Here is a 24,841-nt window from a genome sequence, read left to right on the forward strand (position 1 = left end):
GTTATAACACACATCCTGTTCCATGTTTCTCGCCATAATTTCGTTTCCTCGCCACGGCCAAACCGTTCGAGATATCAAAAATCCCGTGGCACTTTTTCATCCTTAATGTCTTGACTTCACGCTGATCGAGTTTCGTCGAATTTGGTTCAGTGCTCTAGGAGCAATAATTTAAATTACATTGCATGTGTTTTAAACACAACCCTAAATAGCCAACTTCCTGTTGGGCTGGGGTAAAAAGTAAGAGTGTGAAGTATATATGAAACGATGAGATCTATATGTGTACCAAGTTTCATATTATTACATGCAAGTGTGTTTGATTTATGGACCAAATTTTCAGACCAAGTTTATTGACCAAGTTAATCTGATTAATAAACTAATTATATAAAACTATTGTCAATTCACTACAATTAAACTAGTTATATGCCTTTACTTATAAAAAATAAAAATAAAAACTTATTTAAAAAATACCAGGCTTGAGAAATGTATTTTCTTTATGCAGGTCATACACACAGCAGTGAAATGGTTAAGCCCCCTCCCCCTGCACACACACACACACACACACACAGACAGCCAGCCAGCCAGCCAGCCAAAGGCTCAGAGTGGCCATATTCAAACAAAAGTATCTGACTTTCTGTGGGTCCTAGCTAATAAGTGTCAATTAGAAAGTTGTCCGGCTCGAGGAGTACAATATACATACCAATTTTTGTAACTCTAGTTAAAACTAACCACCCCACTTTTGTCAAAAGGTGGCGCTACTGAGCCCTCACCACGCCCGTTTCTGCAACTTTGCACATGTCTACTGGCTAATAAATGTGATGTGTCTGTCGAGTTTCATGCAATTTGAAGCATGCTAAGGGTCTCAAAAGCATCCTAAAAGCATCCTAAAAGAAGGGTAAAGTTTGATGCGTCGCCACGGCAACAGTTTCAAAGATATCAAGAATCCATTCACAGGTCTACATCTGCCGTATGTTTACATTATACATATGAAGTTTGAAGCAAATCGGGTAAAAATAAAAGGGTGATATCTAAGCATTTTGAAAGTGACACACTTCCTGCTGCCAGTTGGTGGCGCTATAACTTTGACTCACAATAGTCACATCCATGTGATCGTCCTCTTACAGCGAACACACTGCTGAAGTTTCATCAAGATCAGTTAATGTATGCTGAAGTTATAACACACTTCCTGTTTCACGTTTCTCGCCATGATTTCGTTTCCTCGCCACGGACAAACCGTTCGAGATATAAAAAATCCCCTCGCAAACTTTCATCCTCAATGTCTTGACTTCACGCTGACCGAGTTTCGTCGAATGTGGATCAAAGCTCTAGGAGGAGTATTTGACATTCCATTGCGAGCGTTTTACAAACAAACCTCAATAGCCAAATTCCTGTTGGGCTGGGGTAAAAAGTAAGAGCGCGAGGTATAGATGAAACGATGAGATCAACATGTGTACCGAGTTTCATATTATTACATACAAGCGTGTTTGAGTTATGGACCAAGTGTTCGGACCCCGTTCCAGGGGGCGCTGACGAGCTGCCCTGCCACGCCCGGGTACCATCTTCAGCCCGGCTCTGATGGCCGCGGGTTCTGACCCGTGTGCAAAGTTTCAAGAGTTTTCGAGCACGTTAAGGGCCCCAAAAGTGCCCAAAAGGTAGCAAAATAATAATAATACTAAAGAAGAATAATAATCCCAAGGAAAACAATAGGGCCTTCGCCCTTTCAGGGCTTGGGCCCTAATAATAATAATCCTAAGGAAAACAATAGGGCCTTCGCCCTTTCAGGGCTTGGGCCCTAATAATAATAATAATCGTTAGGAAAACAATAGGGCCTTCGCCCTTTCAGGGCTTGGGCCCTAATAATAAATATAGCTGCGAGCAGCGATGGCGGGCCCAAGCCGGTGGCACCGCAACCCCGGTTCCTTTAGTTACCTAAAGGCACCCGGGTGGCGGTGCCGAAGGCTTTGGCCCTTTCATGATTAAATGTTAAAACGGCTTGCCATACTCTGTCATTTCGACTAGTCAAAATTATGTTACAGATATCTTAAATGATAATACAAACTATCCAAAATGTAATTACGACTAGACAGAAAGACGTTGTTGATATCTACAATGTTAATTCCGGATAGGCAAACTTAGCTTTTAAATGTTAAAAGGGCTTGCCATACAGGGACGTAGGCTCAGAGAGAGGCTCACCATATTCAAACCAAAATATCTGACTTCCTCTTGGTCCGAGCTAATGACTATGTAATAGAAAGTTGTCCGGCTTGAGGAGTACAATGTATATACCGATTTTTGTAACTGTAGATAAAACTAACAACCCCACTTTTGTCAAAAGGTGGCGCTATTTAGTCCTTGCACCATGCCCGTTTCTGAAACTTTGCACGTCTACTGGCTAATAAATGTGATGTATCTGTTGAGTTTCAAGCAATTTCAATTTCAATTTGACTGTTGAAAAGAAGTGCGCCGATTAGATACTCAGGATCGGTATCGGCTCTGACACTGCCATCTTTGACGAGGCTGATTCATATTGTGCATATACTATTCTATGTAAGGCACAAAGGCACAAAAACTTTCTAAAGTACCATAAAGTTTTTGTGTACTGTATTATAAGTGTTCTGAAGCTATTATGTGATATAGAAATTAATATTTAAGTCATTAAATTCAAGAACACGTAAACTTTTCCCTCTCTGCGCCTGTCAGTCATTCTCCATTCAGCATTCAAACAGCACGTCGCATTCGGTTACAGTCAATGATGAAACGATCTTCAAGATGATTCAATGTTAATCCTATTATACTGGGTCTTTAAGATAAAGGTCTAAAGGTCTATATTTTCGAATGAAGAAACTTTTTCTTGCTGGACTTTATTGCTGTAACTTAATCGTGTTACTTTCTACCGGGTGTCAGACGCTGTCGGTTAGATCACAACACTAGAGTCAGAGCACTATAATTGTTCTTCACGCACACAGTAACTGAAATTTAAAACCTTTAAAAGAAAAGGCTCAATAAACTATTGCATAGATAGATAATGTATAATACACTGTTCATAAATATGTATTTCCTTTGTGCTTTGAACTTTTCAATACGGACTCAATGCGCTGTAACTTCATGTGGCTTCAAGCACAACATTCTCCGCTCGGGATGCACATAAGTGCTTTGTGCTGCACCGTATTAGAGCCGTAATATCATAATGCAGTGACGTAATGACAGATTATTAATTGCCTTTCAATTATATGTTGCTGCGTCATTAAACATCTGTCCTATGCATTTCAAACATTTATAGCAGCCATGGCTTTATCTTTTTATGATTTTTGTTATCTTGTTTTTCATGAATGTATTTTTTAAAAATAAGAGCAATGTGTATTATCTATTATTAATATAGTTTATAATAGCATTTTTGTCATAGATTATGACAAAGTAATCATATGATCCACCAGCGAGGAACCAGCAGACCAGAGTGAACATTCTTTCTGTTTAGTTCAATCCTACTTAATAGGAATTTATTTAAAATGCTCGCTCTACTCCACACCATTAATGTCTTGTGCGGACATCCGTATTTTGACTTTCGGTTTTAAGTAAGCGATTTAAAAGCTCCCAAGTCCCAGCAGAGTCACACGTTGATTAACCGGTGGGAATATACACAATAGGCCTACCTGATATTGAACACAAGAGGGCAGTATAGCACTACGTATGACTCAGATTATTATTTTTTTCTGAATTTTACAACAATTCTGGCTGTTTTTGAACGTAAACATAATTCTTAAATGAAAAAAAGGAAAAATTGGGGACGTTATAATATTTGTATAATTTAATTTAGAAACAAATGATGTATAATTACATTTTTAGAAGATATGAGGCTTTTAGTGTTTACTTTTTTGACATTACTTTAATCTTTTGCCATAGTTGCACATGTCTACTGGCTAATAAATGTGATGTATCTGTTGAGTTTCAAGCAATTTCAAGCATGCTAAGAGTCCCAAAAGCATCAAAAAAGAATGTTAAAGTTTGTTTCGTTGCCACGGCAACAGTATCAAAGATATCAAAAATTCATTCACAGGTCTACATCTGCCGTGTATTTACATTATACAGATGAAGTTTGAAGCAAATCGGTTAAAAATAAGAGAGTGATTTCAAAGCATTTTGAAAGTGACACACTTCCTGCTGCCAGTTGGTGGCGCTATAACTTTGACTCACAATAGTCACATCCATGTGATCGGTCTCTTACAGCGAAAACACTGCTGAAGTTTCATCAAGATCAGTTAATGTATGCTGAAGTTATAACAGACATCCTGTTTCATGTTTCTCGCCATAATTTCGTTTCCTCGCCACGGCCAAACCGTTCGAGATATCAAAAATCCCGTGGCACTTTTTCATCCTTAATGTCTTGACTTCACGCGGATCGAGTTTCGTCGAATTTGGTTCAGTGCTCTAGGAGCAATAATTTAAATTCCATTGCATGTGTTTTAAACACAACCCTAAATAGCCAACTTCCTGTTGGGCTGGGGTAAAAAGTAAGAGTGTGAAGTAGGCTATATATGAAACGATGAGATCTATATGTGTACCAAGTTTCATATTATTACATGCAAGTGTGTTTGATTTATGGACCAAATTTTCAGACCAAGTTTATTGACCAAGTTAATCTGATTAATAAACTAATTATATAAAACTATTGTCAATTCACTACAATTAAACTAGTTATATGCCTTTACTTATAAAAAATAAAAATAAAAACTTATTTAAAAAATACCAGGCTTGAGAAATGTATTTTCTTTATGCAGGTCATACACACAGCAGTGAAATGGTTAAGCCCCCTCCCCCTGCACACACACACAGACAGCCAGCCAGCCAGCCAGCCAAAGACACATGTAGGCTCAGAGTGGCCATATTCAAACAAAAATATCTGACTTTCCGTGGGTCCTAGCTAATAAGTGTCAATTAGAAAGTTGTCCGGCTCGAGGAGTACAATATACATACCAATTTTTGTAACTCTAGTTAAAACTAACCACCCCACTTTTGTCAAAAGGTGGCGCTACTGAGCCCTCACCACGCCCGTTTCTGCAACTTTGCACATGTCTACTGGCTAATAAATGTGATGTGTCTGTCGAGTTTCATGCAATTTGAAGCATGCTAAGGGTCTCAAAAGCATCCTAAAAGCATCCTAAAAGAAGGGTAAAGTTTGATGCGTCGCCACGGCAACAGTTTCAAAGATATCAAGAATCCATTCACAGGTCTTCATCTGCCGTATGTTTCCATTATACATATGAAGTTTGAAGCAAATCGGGTAAAAATAAAAGGGTGATATCTAAGCATTTTGAAAGTGACACACTTCCTGCTGCCAGTTGGTGGCGCTATAACTTTGACTCACAATAGTCACATCCATGTGATCGTCCTCTTACAGCGAACACACTGCTGAAGTTTCATCAAGATCAGTTAATGTATGCTGAAGTTATAACACACTTCCTGTTTCACGTTTCTCGCCATGATTTCGTTTCCCCGCCACGGACAAACCGTTCGAGATATAAAAAATCCCCTCGCAAACTTTCATCCTCAATGTCTTGACTTCATGCTGACCGAGTTTCGTCGAATTTGGATCAAAGCTCTAGGAGGAGTATTTGACATTCCATTGCGATCGTTTTACAAACAAACCTCAATAGCCGACTTCCTGTTGGGCTGGGGTAAAAAGTAAGAGCGCGAGGTATAGATGAAACGATGAGATCAACATGTGTACCGAGTTTCATATTATTACATACAAGCGTGTTTGAGTTATGGACCAAGTGTTCGGACCCCGTTCCAGGGGGCGCTGACGAGCCGCCCTGCCACGCCCGGGTACCAGCTTCAGCCCGGCTCTGATGGCCGCGGGTTCTGACCCGTGTGCAAAGTTTCAAGAGTTTTCGAGCACGTTAAGGGCCCCAAAAGTGCCCAAAAGGTAGTAAAATAATAATAATTATAATAATAATAGTAAAGAAAAATAATCCTTAGGAAAACAATAGGGCCTTCGCCCTTTCAGGGCTTGGGCCCTAATAATAATAGAAAAGAATAATCCTAAGGAAAACAATAGGGCCTTCGCCCTTTCAGGGCTTGGGCCCTAATAATCCTAAGGAAAACAATAGGGCCTTCGCCCTTTCAGGGCTTGGGCCCTAATAATCGGAAGGAAAACAATAGGGCCTTCGCCCTTTCAGGGCTTGGGCCCTAATAAATAATCCTTAGGAAAACAATAGGGCCTTCGCCCTTTCAGGGCTTGGGCCCTAATAAAAGCACAGGCTATTATTTGAAGTTTTACAGAATTCGCTAAAAGTTCTGTGTGTGTGCTTGGCTTGTGTGTGTGTCTGATGACATCTGGTTCTTTTTCATCCAGCGATGCAGTATTAGAAAATCTCCCAGTCGAGTACTCGTTTTCCTCTTTCCTGTTTCTTCTTTTCCAGCAAGTAAGCCCCAATGACCGCAAGCCACCCCTGTCGAAGCTACATGGGCCTCTCGGTCTGTAGTCCGTGATTTGCACGAACAGCTCCCACCTAGAAGGCACAACTCTCCTAATTTGCTATTCCAAATTACAATTTCTCCCTATTCTCAGGTCGCTTGGCCGGGAGGGCCCGTGGTGTGGGCTCACTGCGCTGGACTGACCTGCCCTCCTGGCCAAGCGCCCAGACCCTTTCACGAGATGCCAGCCCGCCAAACTTGGCACTCATTTGGGGATATTTAGTCCGGCGGCTGTCCTTGTTGTGGCAGATTTCCAGTCTCAATTCAAATCTTTAAAGTCTGGTTCAGCTCTTAGTGAAAATCTTTCAGAGTCGAGGTTTCAGGTCTCAGAAAAATAACTTTATTGAGCAGTTCAACAAAGTGAGATGTCGGCCAGGCATCTAATCTTACAATGGTCTGCACACATTCTTATACCTTGTGATACCCAATTAGCGATCAAATTGTTATCTTTCTCTCTTTGCTCCTCCTTATTACTCCTGCCAAATTAAAACACCTGCATCATCATTTTATTGGGACAGCCTTCTATGCGCATGTGGCATGGACATCTGTATTAGTGTCTTTTTACACAATGGGCTCCTTGTTTCAGTACGCTTTTCCCAGTGGCACATTGTTACATTGTATACAATTTGTTTCTCTCCCAGTGCCTTCCAATACCTGCATCTGTGCTACAAGTGTTTTTGGGTACTTTTCCACTCTCTTGTCCCTGTCCTCGTGTGCCCTAAGACCCTAGTTTTTTCTGCTTGGCATTACATCACATGCACGCTTCTTTCACATGTACAGCATGCTTCTTTCACATGTACAGCACTCTTTTGTCACATGTACATAGGACAAGCAGAATTCTCCAACATCCTCTGCTCTCCAGCCTTTTTTCGTCCAGCGATGCAGTTTGAGAAAATCTCCCGGTTGAGTACTCATTTTCCTCTTTCCAGTTTACTCTGGGTTCGGGCCGAATTCCGAGCTCGGAGACCTCCTCCCGGACAGCACGCCGGGGGGCAAATACGCATTATACTTTATTCCCTTTAATTGTATGTAAGTGTGAACTCGTGAAATGTATCAAATGAAGACTAATGAGACTAAGTTTGATACTTGCATGTTTTATCCATTTGCATTAAACCGTTCTGATGCAATTTGTTGAGGCTGCAATTGATCTTGATGTGGTCTTGATGAGAGAGAGAACCAGTGGGAGTCAAGGCCGCAGCCTGGCGCAAGCTTGGGTTCCTTGGAGGACTTCTAGTTTAGCATCATCTTCACATTAGGACTTCTCAAGAAGGACCAAGAGAGTCAGAGAGCAAGAGGGCAAGACCAGACCAGAGAGGACAAGCGAAGAGACAAGAGAGAGCTGATCTTGATGATTAGTGCTTTTTTGAAGCGTGAAATGTCACACCCTCTGGAGGTCTGTGAGCCAATCAAAAGCCATCCCTTTGGAGGGAATTTTTATGACCCATTGTCTTCTAGCAGGGCATTCTATCCTCATGACAGAATGAACCGGCCAACGCAGAAACCAGACAGTATGGGGGGTGGGGAATAGTTCATGGGGGATAGTCCAGGGTGCATAGGTGGACTGGGGGTCTTGGGTTTTCAGGAGGAGGGCTGAGGACGAGGAATAGAGGAAGACTTGGATGAGGACACATGGGGAAAAGTCTTGGGGAAAACAGTCCGGGACTGAAAAGTGGTGGGGGTGACCTGGGGAACAGCAGGTAATGGAACAGGATACATGACAGGGTGTGTAGTAGGTGGCCGTGGCGTGGAGAGAGACAATGCTGCTGCAGGCTGCGGAGCTGGTACCGGGTCATAGAACTCCGCAGTATAACCAGAACCAGCGCTCCTCACATCAGACTCGGAAGTAGCGTTTCTCATATCTGATTCGGGAATAGCGTCTTCTGTAACCGACTCAGGGACATCAATCCGTGCAGCTGACTCAGGAATAAAACTCTTTACAGCTGACTCAGGAACCATAGTCTCTGCATGTGATCTGGGAACAGCGCTCTCTGCAGCTGAGGTGTCTGTCAGGTCTCGTGTTTGATGTCCCCTTGAGGAGCGTCTGGAAGCCGCTCCCTAAGGTTTTTTTTTTCATGATTCTGACAACTAGTCCTTGTCTTTAAGTCATGGCGCAGGATCATGACAGACCCATGTTTTGTGTGCAAGCACATGGCCTTGTGTTTGGGCTATGTGCTTGTGTTGTCTTGCTCCCTCGCCCCCTTGTTATCCTCATTTTGTCCTTATTACATTATCAGTATAACCTCTTGTCATTAGTAGTTTCTCCCAATTTAATCCCCTTGTGTTTGCTTTCATGGGCCGGTTCATTGTCATACATTGTGAGATACTACCTGTTAGTACCCTGTCTTAGTAAATAGTCTTGTATAGTGTTCGCTCTTGTATTTGCTGTCTGTTTATAGTCTAGTTTTTGTCAAGTATTGTCTAGTTTAGTAATCTCTCTTTCTTCTTGCCATTGTTTTGCTCCCTCGTGGCTTTTGTTTTCTGTTATCAATAAACATTGTGTAATTGCATACCGTCTGCGCTTGGGTTCATCTGCTATCCTCATGACATTATGACACCAAATTTTAGATACCAGTGAAATTCTTGATTCCTATTTTGGAATTTTAAAAATTAACAGTCAGTAATAGAATAACAAATAATAGGGAGTTACATAAATACAACAGAACAAGCATAAGAAATGACCTGTGCTTTTCAGGATATTCAGGTGGGCCGAACAATATTTTTCACTTTTCCGGTACAGAAATTGAATAAAGTAATCAAATGTCAAGTAACACTGCATAGAGAAATTCAATGACTTGATCTTTATTGACAGCCACAGAGTAATGGAAGTAAACTAGTGAGTATACCATGCAATGAGACTTTCGATGAATCGAAATTGGTTATAATGGAATGTATTTTCCCTACAGATGTTGGAGATCGAGTGTGCCCTGTGATTGGCTGGGTGGAGAGCCTGGCAGGTCTGTTACAATAGTCTTCAATGTATAAATTAACACATTTACACAGATGTATGTGCAATTCTTTATAGTTAATTGAAAATGCATGAAAAACATTTTTAAAACCCTTTCCAATAAAGATATTTCAAACTTTTGGATTTGGATTTTACTAAATTATCTTTAAAAATACAGTATCCTAAAAAAGGGACATATTTCTTTTTTTTTCAGTAAATGACCATTCTCTACTTTTTTTAGGTAAATGTCTTTCAGATTTTCCAATAGGCATGGAAACTACTTTCAACTGAACAAGCCCACCCTTCAGTTACATTCATTATAGCCGCGTTTCCACCACAATTGCCAGGAACTATTTGTCCCAGGAACTTTTTTCATAGGAACTTTTTTTTTTGCCCCAGACCGCTTGCTTACTGCATTTACACCGCGGACTAAAGTACCGGTCCGGGCGGGAAGATTATGTAGCGACGTTGAACTGTGTGCGATTGCTCCTCCCAGTCTGCGCATTTGTTTTGAGTTTTGTATGGAGGAGATTCAAGCTGTGCTGCTTTTGTGTGCGATTGATTTACTAACGAGGTAATTACAGTGGTGGAAAGAGTACTGACAAATTGTACTTAAAGGGATAGTTCACTTTGAAATTAATTTTTGATATGTTTTAGCTTACCTCCAGGGCATCCAAGATGTAGGTGTCTTTGTTTCCACAGTATCTTGAATTTTGATAATTTTAGGTAAAACCGTTGTTGTCTGTCAGTCATACACTGGAGGTGCAGGGGGTCCACCTCAAAGAGCAGTCAAAATTAAACATTATTTAATGACTCGTAAATTTAAGTACACATTGATGCCCTAAGACACGAAATGAGTGGTTTTTGTGAGAAAATGAACAGTATTTATATATTTTTTACCTCTTGTAATCACAGTGACGCCCAAGTGATCTGAATCAGTTGTGCAGTGTCCAACTGAACCGAACTGAATCAGTTCAATGTTACGCCGGAAGTGATCGCTTGCGTGTGACGTCACTCAATATTTACACAGAGATTTCGGAAGTTTTACCTTTTACTAAACATATTTAGATATACCGAAATCGTCTTCCATTGCTGTTTCCCGTATATCTAAATATGTCTAGTGAAAGGTAAAACTTCCGAAATCTCTGTATAAACAAAGAGTGACGTAGGCGCGCAAGCGATCACTTTCACTTTCGCATGCGCTGACCGAAGCGCCCTGCTCTCAGATCAGTTGGACGTGGATATGGTTACACGAGGTAAAAAAGATATAAATACTGTTCGTTTTCTCACAAAAAAAGGGCATTAGTGTCTTAGGGCATTAATGTGTACTTACATTTACGAGTCATTAAATAATGTTTAATTTTGACTGCTCTTTGAGGTGGACCCTCTGCACCTCCAGTGTATGACTGACAGACAACAACGGTTTTACCTAAAATTATCAAAATTGAAGATACTGTGGAAACAAAGACACCTACATCTTGGATGCCCTGGAGGTAAGCTAAAACATATAAAAAATTAATTTCAAAGTGAACTATCCCTTTAAGTAAAAGTATTGCTACTTAAAGGGTTAGTTCACCCAAAAATGAAATCTTTTTCAGTATTTACTCACCCTCATGTTGTTCCAACCCCGTAAGACCTTCGTTCATCTTCGGTACACAAATTAAGATATTTAAAATATTAAGATCGCTCCTGCATACAGTCTGTAGGCTTCTTGAGGGACTGGCTCTTGCTGTACCCGAAAAGTCATTAAAGTCATCGTTAAAATTGTCCAAGTGACTACAGGGGCTCAATCTTCAGTTTATCAAACGACGAGAACACTTTTGTGCGCAAAAAAACAACAAAAATAACGACTTTATTTCAACTATTCACTTCCTTCTTCATGGGCCACTAGTCAGTTAACGTAGTGTGATTGCGTAGAGCTACGTCACATGTAGGCTCACTATTGGCCGACGCTGGTCGTGTGTGTGATGCGTGTGACGTACAATAACAGAAGCTTACGCTATTAAACTAGTAACCTGACTCGCGCAGAGGGAGAAATAAACGAATAGTTGAAATAAAGTTGTTATTTTTGTTGTTTTTTTGCGCACAAAAGTGTTCTCGTCATTTGATAAACTTAAGATTGAGCCACTGTAGTCACTTGGACTATTTTAACGATGTCTTTAATGACTTTTCGGGGACAGCAAGAGCCAGTCCCTCAAGAAGCCTACGGACTGTATGCAGGAGCGATCTTAATATCTTAAATATCTTAATTTGTGTTCCGAAGAAGAACGAAGGTCTTACGGGGTTGGAACAACATGAGGGTGAGTAAATACTGACATAATTTTCATTTTTGGGTGAACTAACCCTTTAAGTAATAATTTACTTAAGTACAAGTAGAAGTACTGAAAAATAATATTACTCAAGTAAGAGTAAATAAGTAGTTTGCTTAAAAACTACTCAAGTAACTACGATACAAAGTACTTTAGTATTTTTCTATTTTTACCCAAAATGGGGAGATGATAGCGAAATTGAGTGCTAAACACTCTCATGTCATCTGTTTCATTCATACTGAAGACCTAGTACTATTAAACTTACACATTTCAGGAAATGCCTTATATGGATATTATAACATGTAAATAGTGATGTTTTGACTGATGAAACATTAAGACAAACACATATATCTGCTATAATATATCTGTGTTTATCAAACTATCAGGTATTTTCTAAAGAATGATGTATGTCTTAAAAGGGATAGTTCACCCAAAAATGAAAATTAGCCCACGATTTACTCTCCCTCAAGTCATCTTAGAAGATATGACTTTCTGCTTTCAGTCGAATAAAATCAGAGTTATATTAAAAAATGGCCTGGCTCTTCCAAACTTTATAATGGCAGTGAATGACAGGAGACAATTTGAAGCCCAAAAAAGTGCATCCATCCATGATAAAAGTGCTCCACATATAAACTACTAGCTTTCTCTGTTGTCAAGAGCAATTTTTTATTACTAATTTTGAAAAGTAAGTCTGTTTTGATTTGAATCATTCATAATTGAAAGCAAAGAAGGTTAATTGAGAGGTCCGATTAAAAAAAAAAAGGTATGAAAAACAATAAAACAGTAATGAACTACACTTTTACAAGCAACTGATTGACAGAGAAATCATGCGATCTTATTTCACTGTTTTTTTTAGCTTTTTACAAAGTTTGCTTTATATATTTAGTTTAACTGTATTGTTAAACAGGTGAGCTTTAACATTAATTGAACTGTGTGCATGTATTTTAGACACTTACATTGATCTTGCTCCATCCATGCAATAACTGCGTCCATGTTATGAGCCAAGCTTTTTTATTTACTTCAACTGCTTAGTGCTCTGGTATTATCAATTGTATAACCCATTTCAGTAGTTGCCATAACTAAAAATGAGCAGGATACTCACTTACATTCACTGAAATATTGAAACGTTAGCGATACAGATTGAAAACACAAGCGCCAGTGATTTAATGTCAAAGCGCAATTTGAACGCCCAGCCGAACTGGAGGTTTTGATTGGTTTTGCACCCGAGTCAGACCTGTCTGTTATTGGCTGAAGGGCTTCAGATATGTCTGTTATTGGCTGAAGCACATGGCTCCACCGCAGTAGTTTTAAAAAAGTGTCTGTCAAATGTCAGCTTGCCCTTTTGCTCCGTCGGTACCTTTGTCAAAGTACTTTGTACATTTTATGAAATATAAATGTAGAGAAGTTGAATACTTCATTTTTATTTTACTCAAGTAAGAGTAAAAGTACCACAATTTAAATATACTCAAGAAAGTAGAAAAAATGAAAATCTACTCAAGTACTGTAACGAAAGTATTTGTAATTAGTTATTTTCCACCACTGGGTAATTAACAAAAAGGCAGAAATGAGACGAGCACCCAAAGCGTATTCAGAAAGCTTCTCATGCTAGATATAAAAGCAGACGGTTGTTATCAGTGGACATTGACCGTGAGATGGATGGGAAGAATGTGCGCTATCGGGCAGAGAGAACAAGTGGTAAGAACCAATCAGCATGTTCAGCGCACAAGACCCTCACCGAAAGTTCCCGAACTCTGAAAAAGTACTACCTCGCCAGCAGGGACTTTCTCTGGGGGAAATTTTTACCCAGAACTTCATTTAGACCCTGGTTCCTGCGGTGTAAACACACCGAGTACCACCCCAAAGTTCCTAGTTCCTTTGGAAAGTTCCTGCGGTGGAAACGCGGCATATGTAGTTAATAGACAGAAAAAAAAAGACATAAATGTCACTTATGATCTTCTAATGCGGCTACTTCTTAAACACTACAACTAGAAGTGTATTTTTTATAGTGCAATTTGTCATTGGAACCTTTTCCATTACCTAACCTATGGATCCTCTTGACCAAGGGTGAACTATTCAGCCATTTACAATTGATGATACCTGAATTATACAAAATAGTGTGTTACCCTTAAAGCTCCTCATGTATAGGCACTTTATCTTCCTCATTTACTGTGATGTTCAGTTCATCTTCAGATATCTTGCCATCTGTGTTGAGATCTTGATTTTTGAACATGTCCTTTAGGACAGTGTCGCTGTCTATTCCTGGATGTATGCGGCCTCTGCCTTCAGCCACCTGTAGCATAATGAATGCTGAAAACTGCAAAAGAAAATAACAAAAATCAATTGGTAAGCAGATGTGATATACATGCATGTCACAAGTCATACACAGAGATCTCTGTATTTGCAATTCATATTTGTGTGATAGGAGGATCTCTGTTTAGTTGTATGCTGACTTGATTAGACATTTTGATTCTTGTGCACAGTAGACAGAAACTGACACATTGTGATAGCAGCCCAATTGATGGATTTATGATTTTTCTAATATTCCCCTTCATACAGTGTTATAGAGCTGTTTATGAAAGTAAAAGTTCTGGAAAATTGTAAAGTCGAAACAGCACAATAAATAAATTTATTTTTTCCCAAAAGCAAGAATCGACTCTGAACTGCCAATATGAGTCGGTTTTCATTTGCTTTATGATTCTATGTCTCTAGAAGATACATTTGCATAATACCCGCAAATGTATCTATGTTGTAAGTTGTCCATGCACGAAAAACTTGACCAGCCCACAACACATCATTTTACTGACGACAGCTTCTCATATCTCGGAGTTCAATTTAAGATTTGCAAAACGCTCACTCTTTAAAGATGGATCGACTGTTTATTTGGACCAGCTTGACACAATGCCATTAACCAGTCCTTTTTGTTTCATAAATTTACTTTGGTTATTTCTACAAAGGTTCAGAAATATTAAGTTATTACACAATGAAACAAGAGAATCATGCTACCAAATACGTCTGACATAATGTTTTTAAGAAAAAGCAGTGTTTTAAAATACAACTAAACCAGATGATTTTTCTTTTGACAAACCTACAGAAATGCATGTTGATTACTAAGTTTCAGAAATAGTGCAAACAGGCAATGTTCGAGAAAGCTAATATTGGTGTAATCTTTGTGAGGTCTCACCCACAAAACAAAACTTTGTGTCGGGTGATCCAGGCATAGCTTTACTAAAAGATACCATATTTTATTTATTAATATTTACTAACACTTCAACATCCAGCACAAAATCAAATATATTTATTAGCAAAAGATTTTCCTTTTCATCCTGGGAACCTGTCATTGGGGGAGTCCCTGACGAATTGGGATCACACTAGGGAGCCAATTGCCTTTGAGAGAATTAAAAACGAGCCAATAAACATTGGCATGCAAGATTTGAAGGTGGAAGTAAACATTGCATTATGTTTTTTCTTCGGAGCCTCACAGTGAGTTTCTGTTGCCGAAGTTGGAGAGAGAGAATCTACTTACGAGTCCTGGAAGAGAAGAAGGTCCTGTGTGGCTGGTGTGGCGACAGTGATCATCGCTCCCGCTGGTGTAAACAGGTTGAGTGCAGCACACGGGCTTGCAGTTTCCCTGTGTGTCTGCCGCCGTGATCCCTCTGTGCTTCGGCATGCAAGAGAGCACTCTCTCTTCCTCACAAAAGAGCATTACGGGTGTTTCGTGTCCTTTTCAAGATATCGTCTCACCTGTGCGTTTCTGGATGCGGTCGAGTTCTACCTCAGGAAGATGGCCACAAACACTGTCTCTCGTGCTTGGGCTTAGAGCACGCTGAGGCACTGATCCACAAATGCTTCCCACTGATCCAGAGTGAAGAAGACCGCCGTCGCCATGTCGAGCCCGTCAGGTTCGCCGTTTGCGGAGATTATTCAATCACTCGCGGCCATGCAGAGGGAACAACATCAAGCCCTGCTGTCCTTTAAGGAAGAACACGAGCAGCGCTTCCAGGTGCTGCTTCAAGGACAGCAGGAGGACCGCGAGTTGTTCCGGAGCTGTTTCGACCAGGGGGCTGCGGCCACCCCCGCTACAACATCGGCCGCGGCACTCTCGGTGTCAAGGATGGGTCCCCAGGATGAACCGGAGGCGTTCCTGGACCTGTTCGAGAGGACAGCTGAGGCCCGGGGGTGGCCCAAAACAGACTGGCCGCTGCGACTCATCCCACTCCTATCAGGGGAGTCGCAGCTCGCCGCCCACCAACTGCCAGTCTCCAGTCTCCTGGTCTACCAAGATCTACGGCGCGCCATTCTGCAGCGGGTCGGCCGGTCGGCGGAACAACATCGTCAGCGGTTCCGTTCCCTGACTCTGGAGGAGGCCGGTCGGCCCTTCGTGATGGCGCAACAGCTCCGGGACTCCTGCCGTAAATGGCTGGTGGCCGAGGGAAGGGACGTCGGGACAATCGTCGACCTGGTGGTTCTTTGGAGCAGTTCATCACGAGACTTCCCAAGAAAACAGCTCAATGGGTCCAGTGCCACCGTCCGACGTCCCTGGACCAGGCCATCCAACTGGCGGAAGATCACATGGTGGCGTGCTCGGGGGTCGGCGAACCCCTCCCATCTGCCTCTCTCTCCCACTCTTTTTTCTCCCCCTCCCTAGTCTCTCTCTCTCCCCCCTCTGGAAAAACTATCCCTTCTCCCAGGTCTCGGGGTGGGCCGGCGCCCAGGCTCGCGCCGCGATGGAGATCCGGCGGCCAGAGGGACTCCCCGTCGGCCGGGAGGATGACGGAGGGGGGGACACCGGGCGGGGGATTCCCCTCCCCGGCTCCGGTCGTTGCGCTCTCCCCACACCAATCCCTTGCCCCACTTCCCGCCGCTGGGACAGCGGGAAAGCCCGGGCCGGCCTGTTGGCGCTGTGGGGATCCGGGACACTTTATTGATCGCTGTCCGGTGATGGAGGTGGGGACGCTGGTCCGGGTCCCCGACGCGCCAAGGGCCGCCCCCGATCAAGCTGGCTTGTACCAGATACCCGTGAGTATCAAGGGGGGTACTTATCAGGCTTTGGTGGATTCCGGATGTAACCAAACCTCGATTCATCAAAGCCTGATTCGATCTGGGGCATTGGATAACAGCCGCATGGTTAAGGTACGGTGTGTGCACGGGGTCGTGGTGAGTTATCCCTTAATGCCGGTAAAAATTTTATTCAGGGGTCAAAAGCATAGTGTGGAGGTGGCAGTTAACCCGCACCTCCGGCATCCGCTAATTTTGGGTACGGATTGGCCGGGCTTTACGAATTTGTTGAAATTTTTATGTGCGGGTGTCGCTCGGGGGAAAAAACAGCGGGGGAAGACAGCGTTGGTGCAGGTGGGAGACACTGTACCGGGACCTCTGGGCACTGCGGCGGGGGAACAGAGCGCGTCAGAGGGAAATATTCTCTCTGAGCGCGATGATTTTCCCTTGGAGCAGTCCCAGGATGAGACGCTCAAACATGCGTTTGATAAGGTCCAGTCCATCGACGGACGGCTGCTCCACCCGCACCAACCGCTCTCTTACCCCTATTTTTGCATAATTAAAGATAGGTTGTATCGGGTGGCCCGAGACGCCCAGACAAATGAGGATACAACCCAGTTATTGGTACTGTTATACCCACTGTAATCCGATGGCCGGTCATTTAGGGCAAACGGCGACACTAAACCGTCTCATGGCCCGATTCTTTTGGCCGGGCATTCACGAGAACGTGCGCAGGTGGTGCGCGTCTTGTCGCGAATGTCAGTTGGTTAATCCACCGGCCACTCCAAAAGCACCCTTGTGCCCCCTTCCACTGATGCAGGTCCCCTTCGAGCTAATTGGCATGGACCTCACTGGGCCATTAGAATGGTCAGCACGAGGGCATCGTTTTGCGTTAGTCTTAGTGGACTACGCAACACGATACCCGGAGGCAGTTCCGCTTCGCAATATCTCAGCTAAGAGTGTCGCAAGCGCGCTGTTTTCTTTAATCTCCCGGGTGGGGGTCCCGAAAGAGATCCTCACCGATCAGGGCACACCGTTTATGTCAAAGACAATACGCGAACTTTACGAGTTGTTAGGCATTAAATCGATTCGCACCAGCGTCTATCACCCACAAACGGATGGTCTGGTCGAACGGTTTAATCGGACGTTAAAAGCCATGATTCGTAAGTTCGTTCACGAAGACGCCAAAAATTGGGATAAGTGGCTAGAACCCCTGTTGTTTGCTATACGCGAGGTCCCCCAAGCCTCCACGGGGTTTTCCCCTTTCGAGCATCTTTTCGGTCGTCAACCCCGTGGGGTGTTGGATGTACTGAAGGAGACTTGGGAGGACGGACCATCCGCTAGCAAAAACGAAATTCAGTATGTCCTGGACCTGAGAACGAAACTTCACACTTTGGGGCGGCTTTCTTTGGAGAATTTGTTACAGGCCCAGGACAGACAGAGGCAGCAATATAATAGGGGGGCTAGACTTCGTCAATTTGCACCGGGAGATAAGGTCCTTGTATTACTTCCCACGTCCAGTTCGAAATTACTCGCAAAGTGGCAAGGGCCCTTTGAGGTCACACGGCGGGTTGGGGATCTCAACTATGAGGTAGTGCGAACAGATAGGGGCGGGGGACGTCAGATTTACCACCTCAACCTGCTTAAAAAATGGGTTGAGGCTGAGGCAGTGATGCTGGCAACGGTGGTAGGTGGAGAGGAGGACCTCGGGCCAGAAGCGAATATCAAACACCATTCCTTCGCTCTGGCTCCCTCTGGCGACCACCTCTCACCCTCGCAGCTCACTGACATTAAGAATTTACAAACAGAGTTTGCGGATGTGTTCTCGCCCCTACCTGGCCGAACGAATCTCATTCAGCACCACGTTGAGACTGATCCGGGGGCCGTAGTACGTTGCCGCCCGTATCGTTTACCGGAACACAAAAAAAAAGTGGTTCAAGACGAATTAGAGACAATGCTGGACCTGGGGGTAATAGAAGAATCCAACAGTGACTGGGCAAGCCCGATAGTTTTAGTCCTGAAACCTGACGGCTCGGTTCGGTTCTGTGTGGATTATAGAAAGGTGAACGCGGTGTCTAAGTTTGATGCTTATCCAATGCCGAGGATTGACGAATTGCTTGATCGGCTTGGTTCCGCTCGATTTTATTCGACACTGGATTTAACAAAGGGATATTGGCAGATCCCCTTATCTCCAATGTCCAAAGAAAAAACAGCTTTTACCACGCCTTTTGGATTACACCAATTTGTCACGCTTCCGTTCGGGTTGTTCGGGGCACCGGCGACTTTTCAGCGTTTGATGGACAGAATTCTCCGGCCGCATGCTGCATATGCCGCTGCTTACTTGGATGACATCATCATCTATAGTAATGATTGGCAGCGTCATATGCAGTATTTGCGTGCTGTCCTGAAAACGCTGAGAAGAGCTGGGCTCACGGCCAACCCGAAGAAGTGTGCAATTGGGCGGGTGGAAGTAAAGTATCTGGGGTTCCACTTGGGACATGGACAGGTGCGTCCCCAAATTGATAAGACAGCTGCAGTTGCAACCTGTCCAAGTCCGAAGACCAAAAAGGAGGTTAGGCAGTTCCTGGGGCTAGCGGGATATTATAGACGGTTTGTACCTAACTATTCGGACCTCGCTAGCCCGCTGACTGACCTAACTAAAAAGGGTGCTCCAGATACGATTCAGTGGACGGAGCAGTGCCAGCGGGCTTTTACCCAGATAAAGGCTGCTCTGTGCGGCGGCCCGCTTTTGCATGCTCCTGACTTTTCTCTCCCTTTCATCCTACAGACGGACGCGTTGGACAGGGGTTTGGGCGCGGTCCTGTCCCAGGAGGTGGGGGGGGAGGAACGGCCGGTGCTGTACATCAGTCGGAAGCTTTCGAAGAGAGAGACGATGTACAGCACCATTGAGAAGGAGTGTTTGGCCATACGGTGGGCTGTCCTCACCCTCCGCTACTACCTCCTGGGCCGGGAGTTCACCCTGTGTTCGGACCATGCGCCCCTCCAATGGCTCCACCGCATGAAAGATACCAACGCGCGGATCACCCGGTGGTATTTGGCGTTACAACCTTTTAAGTTTCAGGTGGTCCACAGGCCGGGGACGCAGATGGCGGTGGCCGACTTCCTCTCCAGGAGGGGGGGGGGGGCTGCAGGCCGGACGGTTCCCCGGCCTGAGTCGGGCGGTGGGGGTATGTGGTAGGGGGGGCGTGGTTTTCGCGGCGTCTGTAGTGGGAGACGAGTCAATGAGCTGCGCGGAGAGTAAGTCGGTCAAGTGCAAATGATGAACAGCTGTGTCTATTTGCAGTGATTGGAGCGGGGAGACTGTAAAGGCCGCAGACTGGGAAAGAGGGGGGAGAGAGAACTGGCTGGAACTCGTGCTGTGGACAGAGAAGCTGGAAAGCTGAAGCGGAACGTGAAGTTGTTCGATGTGGAGAGAGTTTGTGAATGAAGTTGTGCCGTAGCTGTGCTACGGTGAACGTGCTGTGTGCACACCTTTTGTTTTGTGAAAATCTGAGTAAATAAAAATTAAGTACGAGTTCCAGTCCCGCCGATCCTGTCTCCTTCTTCACCCCTAACTGAACTGTATTACAGGCTCCCTAAAGTGATCCCCTAACGTCATCACATCAAACGTGAGCGACTGAAAGGGAACCATATTTGTTTAGAAACTTGTTAACTTCTTTACCTCCCAGTTCTGTTATACCCTACCAGCACAGCATTTGGTAATTTGATACCATGTTTCAAAAACACATCCATTATTATTACTGAACTACAATAAACCCAAATCAATAACTCAAAATGTACATTAAACACCCCAATTCCTCCTGACTGACTCCCCACATTAATGTAGCATGCATTAATGTAGCATTTTTCTGATGCGTGTCTGACGCGGCGCTGCTGCTAGATGACAGAGGGAAAGTCTACATTTGGATTAGGGGTGTGTTGCTCTTGCCTTTACGACAACAATTTCAACTCTGTTATCACACATCTTCCAAAATCCGAAAAATATGGTAGTTGGCTCAGGCGGTCTGTTTATGTCAACACTTTCGGATTTTATGTAGCTTTAAAGAACCTATATTTAGCCTGATGGTGGACCGTTACTCAGAAGACACGCTATTGTTTTTTTTTCTTATTCACGCAATCACATTGTTTTGAGTATAAGAAACAAATAAAAAATATATTATTATAGATATGTTTATGTTATGCTTTGACCTAGCTCTGTAGTGGACACACCAGGACTCAATTGTTTAAAAAAATAAAAATGACATGAATTTATATATTGGCAAAAATAATGGCAATATTTGAAAACTGATAATTAAGTTGGCTTGAGAAAGCCAACTTACTGAAATCCAAATTTTCCCCATTGACCATAATGGTTTATTAGTGGTGCTTGCAAAGCAACACTATTGTTATCCTTCATACTTATCATTAGTGGTGCTTGCAAGGCAACACTACTGTTATCCTTCATACTTATTATTAGTGGTGCTTGCAAAGCAACACTATTGTTATCCTCCATACTTATTAGTGTGAATGCTTCAAGCATTCACACTCTTGAAATCCAAATCTTTATTAGTGGTGCTTGCAAAGCAACACTATTGTTATCCTTCATACTTATTATTAGTGGTGCTTGCTGAAAGCAAGGCAACACTATTACTATTGTGTTTTTTAAGTCGGCCAAAAAGTTTGACGTGCTACTCCTCCCGCAGTTTTTGTCACAGACCCATGAATGAGGTCTCAAAACGTGCGGATTATTCGGGAATGGTGTGCTGTGACTTTTTTAAGCAATCGGGGGTACGATGTTCGCCCCAGGGGCGAACAAATTTCCAAAAAATCCCATAGACTTAACATTGCAACAAACTTTGACGATTCATAGCTCCGAGCGAGGATTTCACAGAAGCCTGCAATTTACCACATTTGAAGAGGCTGACAGGCTCTGTCAGAACATACCTCAAAATGGGGTAAAAGTTGCACCCCTGGGGGCAGGAGCTGCCCAAATTTTCCCCATTGACACAATGTTATTACAACCTTCTGTAAGCAATGATCACACAAAAAATAACAGCACTTTCAGAACCTCTTATTGTGTCACAGTTCATTTAGTTTCCACTGGACATTCCCACCTTGCAGGCTCAAAAAACTTTAGTTATGAATATAACAGGCTTCCCTGGTGTGCTCAAACTGGGGAATGAACCATTAACAATTTGCGCTATAAGCTTCCACGTCTGCTTCTTGCTCCGTGCCGTGACACCCGGCCCAAATTTTTTCTTTAATGATGTTCTAGTGTTCATCCACTAACTTGACTAACAGTAAACACTGTTCTTCTGTCCAGTTGGGCTTTCTCATCTTTCTCGTTTTTTATTCCACGTTCTCTATATTAAAACCAACATTCAAACCACCACTTAAATAGATAGCAATCAGTGTAATTGGAAAAAGTGGAACATTTTGTGGAACAAGCCAATCAAATACCTTAGGAAATTAACAGCATGGTAAAAAAAAAAAAGGATTTATATATACATAATGTATATAATGTGTGTGTGTGTGTGTGTGTTTGTGTGAGTAAACTCTATACTTAAAATTACTCTTTTTTTCCTTCTTGGACAACTAACCAATCGCAGTCTTCAAAAGAGTGTGTCATACATAGCAACGGGGTCAGACCCGCCTCCTCACTAAGATGAGAGTTTTTTATCTTTTCCTTACTCAGAGTTGCTCTCAGATCAGTTCCGAATCGCTCTTAAGCTAAGACTCCTACGTAAAAGTTTTTAAGCTAAATTAAGAGTTTTCTGAGAGGATTCTTAGAATCTTTATCAATACGGGCCCTGGTCTATTGTACTTCCCTACATTAGATATATAACAGTGAAAATACCGATTAAAAAGATGTGAAAGAGACGTGAGATGTCAAGCGTAGTCAAGTGACATATATTATTGGATAATAATATACTAATATATTAATATTGGACTTTTATCAATAAATTGGGTCAATCGCAAGAGTGCAATGTTATTTCACATTGCAAAAGCAGAATAAAACAAATAGTAGTCTAGATGCTTCATTTTTAATGATATTTATTCTTAAAATGCTGTAGCATTTTATTTTAAACCCACCCAAAAATGATAATTAGCCCATGATTTACTCACCCTTTCGGACGAACACAATCAGAGTTATATAAAAAATGTCCTGACTCTTCCAAGGTTGACAATGGCAGTGAATGACTGGATGACTTTGGAAATCCATTAAAGTGCATCTATTCATGATTAGATGAGAATAGACGTCATCCATAGCAGCGAAAACTCACTCTTAGTTTAGGAGTTGTCATTTTTCCTTACTAAGAGTATGTCTGAAAGGCGTTGTGAATAACTTTTAAGAAAAAAACTCCTAGCTAAAATATTTTCGTGTGATTTAGGAGTACTCCTAGTGGTAAGATAAAATTCTGATATGTTCTGAACAAGACCAAGTTAACTTTTTCATCTATTGCTTGAACTGTGTACGAGGTATATAACCTTTGTAATTGTTCCACTTATATACAGGACTGCCCTGTTAAGTTGGATGTACTGAAGTATTATAATCTGTAACCTTTTATTATTTTTCTACGAATACTAATCATTGTGTAACCAGTATTTTGATCATTTGTATAAATACATTTTTATTTTATAAAGACGCCAGTGTTATAGTTTTTACTTCAGTGTACATGAAACAGTTCTATAAGCAATAGACAGAGCATTAGAATAATTCTTGCGAAATCAAGAAGTCACCAGGACTCCACGGGATCTTCTCCTAGGAGGGTGAGTATGAATTGAATTAATGGTTGTTTAGGATAAGTTATTGTTTCACATGAGTGTACACTGTAAAAACTAAAGGTGCCTCAAATATCCTGTCGGATACTCAAGGAACCTAAAAACACAATTTAAGTGCCTCAAAGCTCTTTCTCCAACAGTTGGGGTTACTGGAGGAGCATTGACAATATTTGTGGTTCTTGCTGGAACTTATGGGATCCTTGAAGCACTTTGTATTCATTTCAGAGGTTCTGGAGTCACCTTTTCACTACCATGAGACCTCGAAGTGCTTTGGGGGAAATTAGAGGAACCTGAATGCTATAAATGTCACAGTGTCTGGTTGTGTTCCCTTGTTTATCCACTAGATGTCCTCCTTCCCCACGGTGTCATTTACTATCTGAACTGCATTTCCCAGCATTCTGTCTGTCACTGTCACTCATCAGTTCATTGCACTCAGCTGTTCCCCGTAATCATTGTTCCCAGCTGTTCTGTGTTAGTCTTGTTAGATATGTGTACAGTATTCCCTGTCTGTGTTAGTATGTGTACGGAGTCGTTGTTTAATGTCCTCATGCTTCTGTGTCTGACCTTTGCCCGAGCCTTGTTTATGTTTTGGACTGCCTTAGTGGATTTTGACCCCTGCCTGGAACATTCTGATTTTGGAATACCCTTTAAAATAAAGACTGCTGCAAATTGGATCTGTCTATCCCTTGTGTGTGTTCGTGACAATAAAAGGGTTATTGTAAGATCTTTTAAAATTTAAGTGGTTCCTGGAAGATCTCTAATGTTAAAGTCAGCATCTGGAGGAACCTAATGGTTCTGTGAGGCCAGAATACAATTATTATTATCCTATTATTGTTATACTTAAGTTTTGTAAATATATATATATATATATTTATTTTATTTAGCATTTGTTTTACCAGGATAGTCCCATTGAGATAAAAATCTCTTCTTCCAGGGAGTCCTGGCCAAAATGGCAGCACAAAAAAGTTTCACATAAATTACAATACATAAAACTCAATCTTACATACAATTTTACCCAGCGCTCATAAAATAGACAAAAATTACTTTACAAAACACGCACACGTTTCCTTTAAATTTGTCAATAAAAGATTTTTTAAAATATTCAAAGGGGGAAGAGTTTTTATCATTATTATACTCTGCAGCTCATTCCATAATCAAGGGGCAGAAAAGGCAGTTTTACCAAGCTCTTTACCATACATATATATTCATAAATATTTTTCATAAAATATACTTCTGATGCAGCTAGTAGTATACTTGCATTTAATTAGTATAGGCCTATTTTATTGATTCATTTAAAACTTAAATCAATGATTAAATGAATGATTAAAACTAATAATAA

General features: G+C 42.1%; 1 protein-coding gene across 3 annotated transcripts in view; it reads right to left on the reverse strand.

Moving 5' to 3' along the window:
- Positions 1-24,841, reverse strand: part of fkbp10a (FKBP prolyl isomerase 10a) — a 367,658-nt gene that overhangs the window by 129,860 nt on the left and 212,957 nt on the right. Inside the window, exon 10 of one of the 3 annotated variants that reach the window (XM_089122620.1) lies at positions 12,420-14,038. The exons of 1 other annotated variant lie outside the window; for it this stretch is intronic. In XM_089122620.1, coding sequence (XP_088978746.1) covers positions 13,850-14,038 — 189 coding nt within the window. In that variant the 3' untranslated portion in view covers positions 12,420-13,849. Of the gene's footprint in view, positions 1-12,419; positions 14,039-24,841 lie in introns of those variants that run through there. One more of the 3 variants, XM_089122623.1, reaches the window with a different exon arrangement.

This window comes from Pimephales promelas, chromosome 18 (genome assembly GCF_988280905.1).
Source record: "Pimephales promelas chromosome 18, fPimPro1.hap1.1, whole genome shotgun sequence".
Lineage (NCBI taxonomy): Eukaryota > Metazoa > Chordata > Actinopteri > Cypriniformes > Leuciscidae > Pimephales > Pimephales promelas.